The following is an 11,477-nucleotide window of genomic DNA, read 5'->3' as shown; positions in this document are numbered from 1 at the left end:
TAGCACCAGAGATGTTGCAATGGATGCTCATTTTTTTATATTTTTGCTGATAAAAAGATACAATGTGTACAATAACGTCTTCCTATAACATGACATGTATTGATGCCAGGCTGGGATCTGTTACCTGGCTCACAGAGTACTGCTGAAAGCTAATAGGTGTTTTGTTTCCCCAATCATAATGGACCTTTGAGAATTAGTAAAGAGAACCGATGTCTGATAATTCAAACACTGAAAAAATCTACAAAACCAATATCATGAAAGTGAATAATGTAAGTAACTTGATTTATGTGAAAAAATGGCCCAGCCACAACTATAAAAGTTTATTTTTAAATACACTATTTACATTGATACTTATAACATCTCTTGCAGTTTTAAATATAGTCTAAAAACATATGATCAAAGTTGAAATGCAAAGTCGTCCACCTTTCTGCAATGAAAACAATAGAAGAATGTAAAACTCGCTATTTGTTAACACAGCATGTCATGTAAACATCCGATGGTGTGCCCGTCTGTAAATAATACAAATAGAAGTGTTGCTAACAATGTTCCATCCCAGCCATAAGGGACAACGCAAGTGATTCCACTATAAAGAAGAAAAAAGAACAAAACACTTATTACCATCTTTAAATGTAGATATTTACTCTTGAATGTTTTTGTAATCATTTACTCGTGAATGTTTTTATAATCAATTATATTGTTTATTTCATAAATATAAACCAGAAATAATCAAAACAGTCATTGAATCACATAAGGCAATATATTAATTGACTTTACACCGTTTATTGCAAGATGAGATGTTGAGGTAACAGTCTCATCCTAGCACACCTGTTTTGTCATTCCTCGTTGTCATCAAGATGATCCCATCAATAACTTTTCAAATTATTTAACAAAAGAACCGTTAAAAACAAACCCACCTGTAACCAGTTTGGAGAGTAAGTAAAGTACAAGTTACTCACTGTAACATCATGTTTTCCCAAACAAATAGGCCCAATTAGCAAAGAACTGCACCATTTTGCAAACAGCAGGGAGTACTACATCCTTGCTTCCCTGCTCTAGAGTCCATCACTTCTGACCAACCTGGCTTGATTTTCTGCTCAGACTCGAGAGGTATTCCACAGTAACTGTGATATTGCTAAGCCCTCCACCGACACCCTCCAGCCGATTCTGCTGGAACTGGACGTCCACACTATGTGTACCTTGTTTCCTAAAAAGTGAATAGTGGTTTCCTCACCAGGCGCTGGCACAACAGACTACAGGTAGCAGCAGATTCTACTTACGTGCATAGGTCTTATTCCTATAATCTACTGGCCAGACTTGAGGGTGCAACAGAGTCTCTGGACCAGGAGAGAGTCTCATTTCCCAAAAGACCATGTTCCTGGGTGTATCAGAGGCTTTCCCATCATCATTAAAACAAGTGGTCCAGTACTAGGGGGAATATTGGTTTTGCTTCCAGGGATTTTCACTTTCCAAGGATTATGTGCACTACTTGAGTTGCACTGCTGAACACAAAATACAAAGGAGGTTGAGGCAAAATGGTACCTAGAGGTGAGGGAGTGAGAACCATTTAGCCACTTATCTCCTGCCTCTTCTTCCTAATGATGAAATTAAACGGTTCCTGCAGGACTGGTATACCGATTCTTTGCATGGAAACCACATTGTTATGGAGGGACCTTGTACCGATAGTAAAGAGAGCTCAGATTATATCACATGACTGTTCCTCAAGCAAGAAACCCATTATGGATGTCAGCTACTGCTACCTCTTTCTATTACTCTTTCTATGCACTAACCTATTTTGCACCCTATACCTCTATCAATATATCAACTACCTCCACTCTCTCATTCATCCCAAACCCCATACCACTACTATGATCCCCAAAATAGCCCTCTCTAGACTCTCCCCTACTCTACCCTTCCTTCGCTCTTCTATCCTTCCAATATCCTTTTCAATCGAAATAACAACCTAACATGTCCACTTCTCAAATTTCATATTTCACTATGCTAATTCACCACTAATCCTTTATGGGCTTCTGAGTAGCGTGCTACTCGCCGAAAAAGTGCTTCAACAACTTATTAGGGGTAACAAGCGTTATATATATCTGTATGTGCAAAGCTTTGTCCCTCTTCCATTCCTGTGCTACCCTTCTCAATACAAATAACTGACTAACATCCACCACTCAAATTACTTTCATATTTCACTATACTAATTCAACACTAATCCTTCTGGGTTCTGGAGTAGCGTGCTACCCTCCAAGAAAGTGATTTAACACCCCATTAGGGGTAACAAACTACATAAATGCTAACCTTTTTTCCCTGTTGTATCCCTCCGCTATCCTTCTCAATCCAAATAACTGACTAATATCCACCACTCAAACTACTTTCATATTTCACTATACTAATTCACCACTAATCCGTTGTGGAGTAGTGTGCTACTCGCCAAGAAAGTGCTTCAACACCCCATTAGGGGTAACAAGCGCTATATAATGCAAACCTTTTTCCCTCTTCTATCCCTCTGCTATCCTTCTGAATCTTAATAACTTACTAACCCGTTCACCACTCAAATTACTTTCATATTTCACTATACTAACTCAACACTAATCCTTTATGGGTTCCAGAGTAGCGTGCTACTCGGCAAAAAAGCGCTTCAACGCCTCTTCAGGGGTAGTAAGTGCTATATAAATGCAAATACAATACAATACAATGTTCAGTGACCAAATGCACATATCATAAGCGCGGAGCACTTAAAATACCTTGCGTAAGGTGAACATAGATGATGGCGATGACGGAAAAAACAGTACAATCAAAAGATAAAACGGTTTGAAAGATCAAGAATATTGTGAACTGGGCTCTGAGCACGAGAGAAGCAGGTTACAATTCATGCAATTCCATGGGGAAAAGGTCAACAGAAAGGATGCATAAATGCCCTGGGAAGGAGGGGTGCTACTTATACATAGTCCAGGCACACAGAGCTCGGAATATTCTGTAATACAAGCAGTTTCTGGTCTTGCTGCTAACGGCAGAGTACCAACAGACTAAGAATGGGATACAGCAAGGATGTAAACGTAACTCAGTGATACCAGGGGTCACTCAACAAGCAATCAAAGTGATGGATGTCTGAATTCTAGGAGAGGAACTACCTTTGTTGATTAATATTTTTGGTCTTTAAAATCAAAGACACTTTCTACTTTTGAGAGTTATCTTGAGATCAGTAGACTGGAAGGATAAAAGGAAGGGCTTTCAATTTGCTGGTTGATTTGCATCTTAAGAGGGGCAAAGAACAATGGGCACAAATGACTACCTTTCATTCGTGAATGACTGTATAAAGCCAAGAAATCACTAACTCGAAACTCAAGCTGTGATAACGGCAACTAGAATAATAACTAGAATTACTTATGAACCAAAACCAAAGCATGAGAAGGGTCAGCTGAAATATATACAAAAACATTAAACAAAATGTCTCACCTATTACAACCTTATTTAATTTTATTACATACCCACCAAATGAGGCAAAAAATGTATGTTACTCAATGAGTGCCACCTAGTTAACAAATCAGCATACCACACCACACAATGGGGATTTTACAGCCATGAGGAGGAGCAATAAGACATCAAAGGTGAGGATTACAGAGGAGTGGAAAGGTGTGGTGGTGAGGTTTATAGGGAGGGTGTGGCAGAGTTGGATGGCAGAGATGCAGATGAGGTAGGAGTATAAATGCATGACAGGGACACTCCACAGTTACACTAATACTGAAACCTGATTTTAATTATAGGTCAATATCAATGATGACAGAAGTACTTAATAGGACAGCATCAAACATACCAAAAAAAGAAAATGATACAAGAAGATCAGGAATTAACTATTCTTGGAATACATTTATCAGCCCTTGATAAAGTGGATACTGGATGCATCATAGGTGCCACTCAATAGCAAACAGTGACAATACTAACTGTTGATGTAGCCAGCACCTTTGACAGAGTTAAATGAGATTCCCTCAAGAGTGTAGCTTAAAAATGGGCTTTAAGAAACATGTACTCAAATTATAGATGGTTGTACTACAAAATGAGCATCAGATTGTGGGGGATTAGAATGGTGTAAGAACTATCCGTAAATGTATGTTAAATACACATAGAACTCAACGCAAAAGCTTAGTGGTATGAATAATAGAGAGATCTTAGGTTGCTCTTTATGCCGAAAACCTACGTTATTTTAATAATGTTGTCTATCTTATTAGCTATCTTGGAAAATATAGCAAGGAATTTAGGCAGAAGGAGTAACCAACCATATAATTGCAGGACTCCCTTATCCACATTGATCTGTTTACAGCTCACCAGGAGTCCAGAAGGTGTCCTCTGTTCTCTTCATGGGCATTGTGATCTTGTCAACCACAACAAAGGAGTCTGTAGGGGTAGTCTGCACTGTACTGACTTGCTCACTGCCTTTAGTAGCATTCCTGAACCTTGCTGGGTCACAATATTGCCGTTGTGTGTGTAAAGGCAACCCTTACTTAAAAAGGTAAGGCTGAGACACCTCCATTTGTGATATTGCTGGAGGAAACATCAGGTTGTAGAAGGTAGCCCGGGGAATGTGTGGACTCTACTTCCTTTGAAACTTTCGAAAACCTCTGAGATCTATCTGATGGCCTTGCTGGGGCCTGCTATGTCATGGACCTGGAGATCTCCAGAAAAGCCAGGATCTCTCCTACTTAGGTACTGACAGTACTACCTCTCCTACTTTTAAGTACTGACAGGACTACCTCTTTACATTATTGCGGCATCCACCTACATTCGATTTCATTCTAAGTGCATCGTTGGATGGCTGCTTATCATCCCTGCCCATATGAGCAAATGCCCCTTTGCATATACTCAACCATTTAACAAATTGCCATTAGGTCTGTAGTTCCTGGGCTAATGAAATCTACAAGCAATCACATTTTATACATGTTTCTGAATATAAAAGTAGTCGATGCAGTTGAACAAATAACCAAGCAAAGAATGATTCCTTCAAAGGGATAGTTTAAGTATACACAAGGACAACGCACACAATTATGTCAAAAAAATAAGCATATGTTACATTCAATGTCTTCATTACAGAAGCAGAACTTATTGTTCTGGTAGTCTAAAGAATTAACTTTCTCACACACACACAAATCTAATTAGTGAGCTTACAATGTGCACATAAGCATTTGAAAGAGATGCATGAATTTAACCAGGGGACGCAGGTGCTAAGACAAAGAAGCCTTAAGGAGGTGCACCGTCAGTGTCCCCTGAGGGTGACCTATGTAGCGGGAGACCTCTGTAGCTGGATAAATGAGGTTCCATGGACGACCCAGACTACTAACATCAGGTGGGTGCAATCACTCACTGTATCCACCTGCAGAGAAATTTCTACCACAGGTAGGGTGACACCCGTGCTGAGAAAAAGCAGCAGCTTCAAATAGCCGTTCCACCTTTCATTCATTCATTTCAATCTTTATTCGGTTTAAAAAACCTTGTAAGATACAATACATTAAAATCACAGTACATCATTATAATACATAGTAAATAGCAGCAGTGGGTAAAAATTTATCACCACATCTTATTTGTGCAAAATTACGCAAAGGTCATCCACACCGGAGTTGACTAGTTCCTGGTCGGTCCCCTTTCTGTAAGGAACACTAACTAGATATACACATAGTTAAAATAATAAATTAAATATCTGTTGTGTTTAAAAAGTGATATACACCATAACAATAAGACAGGCAGTATTATACTAACAGACAGTCAATAACATGGTACAATAGCCCCTTTATATTTAAGTTCTCTGATTTTTCTTTTTCCTAATCAAGGCAACACATAGGAAAAAACGACTTAGGCTAAACACAATTGGTTGTGCAGTATCGCCTTTAAATATTCTTAAACCAACCGTGGTTTGTCTAAGGCCTAGCCTATTACAAATCGGCTTGAGCCATTTTTTCCTTGCTTTAAGGTATGCTGGGCATATAAATAAAACATGTGACTCATCTTCTTTCGCCACCATTTCACATAACTCACATATGCTAGAGCCCGCAACCCCAGTCAACCCCTTATTACAATTCCAGCCAATTGTTCTATCTTTTAATAGCAAAATGCCATGGCGGAATTTTAGGTATAGGCTTTTAGCCAATGGAGGGTGGATTTCGTCCATGAAGGGCTCTAGTTGCATGTTCATTTTAATTTAAAAAAAATTTGAAGTTAGAGTCCCTGTTCTGGGATTTGCAAGCACTGAGTCTCTAATATAGTCCCAGTACCTTTGCTTCAGGATGTGTTTTGAACCATTTGTAAGGGAATCGGGGTCAAACCAGAAGTCACTTAACCCTAACTTTTCGAACCATTTTTTGACGTACTCTAGCCATGGTAAAAACGTGATGTTCTTTATTGCCAATATCTCTTGTAAAGCTTCTCTATAGACAGCCAGCTCCTCCGTGGACCATAAACGGACCCAATAGAGTAGCGGGCGAAGAGAAGCATAATCATCAGTACGCCTAAAGTTAAGGTCCCATAATATGGGTGTCATTGGAGTTGACCCAGGTATCCCTAAAAGTTTCCTAATGAAGGAATTTTCCCTCACTCGGAAGGTATCCTTTAAAGCATAAGCCCAAAGGTCCGCACCATAAAGTGAAGAAGATTGCACTTTATATTTAAATAGTTCAATAGCTGGTGAGACTGCTTTGTAATGGCTATTCCTGTGTTTCCTTAGGATTGGTGCCTGATTTTGGGTTAGCCTTAGTTTTGAATTCTCCAATTGCGTTTTCCATGTGATGTCACTGTCTAAAATAATACACAGGTATTTAAAATTAGGGACTTCTTCAATAGGTTCGTTATTTATTTTAAAAACCTTATTGAAACCTTTATGGGGGTTGATTGTCATGATTTTGGTTTTTGAGGAGTTAATTTCTAGTTCCTTATCATGACAATACAAACTGAATGTGTTTAAAAGGTTTTGGAGCCCCCTAGGTGTCTGAGAAATTAAAATTGTATCGTCTGCGAATAATAGTGCCGGAACGGCTTGCCCACTCAATTTGGGAGAGTCATGCTCGCAGCCCAAAAGAGTATCAGGGATGTCATTGACATATAGGGAAAATAAGGTGGGTGCCATTACGCACCCTTGCCTTACCCCCTTTGCTATTTTTATTTTCTCAGTGACTTCTCCATTCGGTCCCCATCTTACACGTGCATAATTGTTCTCATGGAGTCTAATTAAAATTTGAAGGATATTTCCTGGGACACCCATTTTGTTTAATGTTTTCCAAAGGGCTGCCCTAGGGACCATATCAAAAGCTGCCTTCAAATCAACAAAAGCCACGTATATGTGGGAACTCCTTATAATGGTATATTTCCAGACTAAACATAAAAATCTAAAAACCTGGTCAACGGTACTTATCTTGCATCTAAAACCTGCCTGATATTTTGTAAAAATAGAGTGCTCTACAATCCAGGAGGTAAGCCGACCAAGAACTTGTCGTGCAAAGATTTTTTGTAACACGTCAATAAGGCTGATAGGCCGGTAATGCGAGGGATTTGACCTATCACCCTTCTTGAACAGAGCCACAATCTCTGCCCCCTTCCAGGTTTCCGGAATGGCAGCTCCTTGGGCGATTTCGTTGGATAATAAATTGATGTAAGGGGCCCAGATGTAATTTTTGTGTTTCCAAAGATCACCTGGTATTCTGTCAGGGCCTGGTGCTTTCCCTGATTTAACTGCCTTAATTGCGGAGATAGTTTCTGTTAAAGAAAATACAAGAGGTTCATCGTGCGCTACCAAGGGGGCCTGCAAACTGTCCCATCCTCCACTTTCACCTGAGCTTGTGCAAGAATATAGCATAGTAAAGTGCTCGACCCATGTCTTTTCCTCTAAAAATTTATCTTTACATTCTGTCACTCCCCTGGTGCCTCTAGCAATGAGGCTCCAAAAAGTGGTCTGATCTTTACATTTACATGCATCCAGTAAGTCAGACCAAACCCTTTCGTCCCATTCTTTCTTGGCCTTTGATAAAATTCTTTTGTACTGTGCTCTCTTAGTTCTCACGATGTCCGTTGAACCCCCCCTGACTGCTATAATTAGATCTGTCTTGGCTTTCCGGCAGTCCTGGTTGTACCAGGTGACCCCGGTTTGTTTGTTCTTTTGGGCATTATGTGGTCTTTTTATTGCCCTGGTCAGGATCCCGCCAAGTTGATTAGTTAAGTGTTCATGGGATTCTATCAAACTGAGATTTTTACTGACCGTGTTATTGTCTAAGAGAGAAGACATATGGCTCACAAAAACATTATAAATTTGTCCAATGATTTTGGAGTTGTCTAGTACTATTGGCCATTTCAGGGATCTACGGTTGTTTGCCACTAGAGGATCTGGTGGCTGGGACATTATACCATTGGAGCTTTTATCAGGGGTTTTAAAGGTCTGGGTTTTGACAGATAGGATCAGAGGATAATGGTCGCTTTCCGTGCGATCGTCTACCAGTAGATCGATAGTCATAGGCCACAAGTTCAGGGAAACTAATAAATAGTCTAAGTGGCTGGAGTGTGCCCCTCTAGAAAAAGTTGGTCTACTAGGACAGTCTGAAGGCAACCGCCCGTTACATGCACGTAAGCCCGATTCTAGTGTCAAATTTAGTATTTGTAAGGCGCTCACTGAGCAGGATGCTTTATAATTTGTGTCTACTGAGGGAATGTTGTTTGCCATATCCTCATCCCTGTGGATGTCTTCTAGTCCTATTATGGGTTCAAAACCTCTGTTAAGATCACCGCCTATAATCATTTGTGCATTTTGATCAAATCCCGCCACAAGGTTGCTCAACTGAGTTACAATAATTGATTCTTTACACGGTCGATGTGGTCTATTGTAAACATTGATCACGTAAGTGCAGCGACCCTTTGTGTCTTTTAACTCGAGCAATAAAATGTCGGGATTATTGATATCAATTTGCTTAATGGATAGGCCACCTGTGATTTTCACCCATGTTGTTAATCCGCCAGAGGGTCTCCCCCCGTTTGTGTTTACTGCGGGTATAAAAAAGGATCTATAGTTCACCTTATAGTAGTTTTCAAGCCCCCATGTCTCCTGGAACATAATGATATCCCCACTTGAAATATAGTCGTGCCAGGATGGGTCTAAAAGGTTTTTTTTCAAACCTGCTATATTCCAGCAGATGATTTTTATGCATCCTAAAGCCCCTTCTGTTTCTGCTACCTGGCAAGGTGGAGTTGCCCTAGATGTCTCAGGGAGCAGTTGATGTGTTGTTATTTCAACAAGATGTGATGGCTGTTGCAAGATTATGTTAGGTGCAATATACCTTGAATTGGTTTCAAGACATGAACTGGGGTATATGTGGTCGATACTACTTGGCGTTGTCAGGGCCCTTCCCTCATGTCAGTCGCAGTCAGCTAAGCCAGCTAGAGCTGAAAACCTATTCGACGTGCTGACTCCCCAGTTATAGGATGGGGCCCCAAAGCCCCAGCCATTTGCGGGGGCATTCCATCTAGGTGCAGGGGTAATGGGAGGGGGTGGGTTCTGAAAAGAGCCCAACCATCCTCCATTAAAGTCAACATTACCTATGGGTGCTGGGGTATTAGGATACAGTACATTCTGCTGCATGCCTGGCCATCCTCCATTATATTTAGCATTTCCTGCAGGCCCACAATTATTAGTTATAATGCCAGGCCCTCGTCTGCCTATTTGATTCCAATTTTGCCCTGGGGTAGTGTTTTGAAAATTATTGTAGTGATTTGGTAGCCATGGGCCTGCCCTACTTTGGGGAGCGTAATTCATGTCAGGAGCTGATAAACCACCTCCCCAGCCATGATCACGCATTGACCAAACGGGCTTCCGGGGTTTTTGGTTGTTGGCTTTTTGTGAATCAGTATAGAAAAATTCTAATGTGAGAGGGATTATAGAGCTGCTTCTTTTTTGTGGTGGAAGGATATTTTGCAAGATATCAGGAAGAGCAGTTGCGGTCGAGAAATTTAATATCACACAGTCGCCCTTCCATTTTTTTTGCTTTTTTCCTATCCAACCTACCCTCCTTGCTGTTTTGATTTCATCAGCTAACCTCTGTTCACCCCCCTGTGCTAGCCTCATATTATTTGAGAGCCAATATAATGCCTTACTTTTAAGTGATGAGGCTGACTCAGTTTGGTCCGGTAATAGGGTTGGTGTATTGGCTAGCACTAGTACTAACGGTGCAGCTTCAACTACAAATTGTGTCTGATTTTCGTCAAAACTAGTGGGCACTGTAGCGTGTGTTGAATCAGTTTGCTGGACAGTTGGGGCTTCTAGTGGCAAGTTGTTAATATTTTGGCTAGAAGTTTGTGGGTCTTCTGCAGGAGTTGCCCCTGGAGGAATAACATCTGATGTTACCCTGGATTCACTATCATTCCCTGGGGGATCATTGCCTTTGTTGACATTACTTAAGGCATTACCTATTGCATCTACTAAAACATTTTGAGTGCTTCCAAGTTTCTTTATCTCCGCGGAGAGTTTATCAATCTTGCTGATGAGTGGCTTAACAATTGTCTGTATTTTTATTTCTAACAGCTCCGCTATTTTTAACATTAAGTCCTCGTCCAAAAAATCCCTCAAATTATTGACCTCCTTAATCTGGCAAATGTTTTTGTCCTTAAGTGGTGATATAGTCTTGTTTTTTCCAGAACGTGCCCCCCCACGTTTACTTTGCGATCTACGACTGGCTCTGACTGCCCTTGAGGACTGCTTGGCCAGTGGATCATCCTCCGCATCTTCTTTGTCATTATTTTCTTCATCCTCAATGACTAGCTGTGCATCTGAGTCAATTACCGCATGTTGTTCAGTATCCCCCACATTCACTGTGCTAACGTCAGTGTTGACAGTGACTGGGGAGGCTGGTGCATGTAAGTCGTTGTTAGAGTCTAGCAACAGTGAGTCATTGATTTGCGAGGAAGTGGGTGGGCTCATAGGAGGAAGAATAGGGGATTGGGACAGACCTAACGATTGTCTGCGTTCGCTGTTTATTTTGCTAACCACTTGAACAAGATAATTTTCCATGGTGTTCTTTGGTATTTCGGGTGCAGTGTGTGGATTTTTTTTGCGCATAATTTTGCTAGGTGTATGAAAGTCTTATACCCACTGTTCAGGTAGTTAACAAGATGTCGCTCCCAAGAATTAAAAAAAAAAAAAGTCTTACTTCAAACTTGTGCAGATATCCAGCTGACTCCTTTCCGCATTCGTCAGTGTAATGGCGTATCACGTGGACCCCCTTCCTAACCCAGGCCCCTGGGCGATTCGATAGAAGCTGTATGGCCTGCTTACCGACCCCCGTCTGGATAGCCTGGCGCAAAGAAGGCGGACAACCAACGTCTGGAACACCACTGCTTGCTATAGTCACTCACGCAAATGCTTTTCTGGTGCACAATGAAGTAATGTTAATAGGGTGGCCTAGCCTGGCCGATTTGTGCCGATGAGGGCCGTAGAGGGCCCGCCCTTTGCCCGG

General features: G+C 41.0%; 1 protein-coding gene across 1 annotated transcript in view; it reads right to left on the bottom strand.

Annotated features, from left to right (window-relative positions):
• Window positions 1-305: 305 nt before the first annotated feature.
• Window positions 306-11,477, bottom strand: part of TUBGCP5 (tubulin gamma complex component 5) — a 523,861-nt gene continuing 512,689 nt past the window's right edge. Inside the window, exon 23 of the mRNA XM_086934193.1 lies at window positions 306-583. Within this exon, the coding sequence (XP_086790319.1) occupies window positions 537-583 (47 nt within the window). The 3' untranslated portion in view covers window positions 306-536. The remainder of the gene's footprint in view (window positions 584-11,477) is intronic.

Source organism: Lissotriton vulgaris, chromosome 8 (genome assembly GCF_964263255.1).
Source record: "Lissotriton vulgaris chromosome 8, aLisVul1.2, whole genome shotgun sequence".
In the NCBI taxonomy this organism is placed as follows: Eukaryota; Metazoa; Chordata; class Amphibia; order Caudata; family Salamandridae; genus Lissotriton; species Lissotriton vulgaris.
Note: the sequence above shows the minus strand (reverse complement) of the source record. Positions and strands in the feature narration are given on the sequence as shown.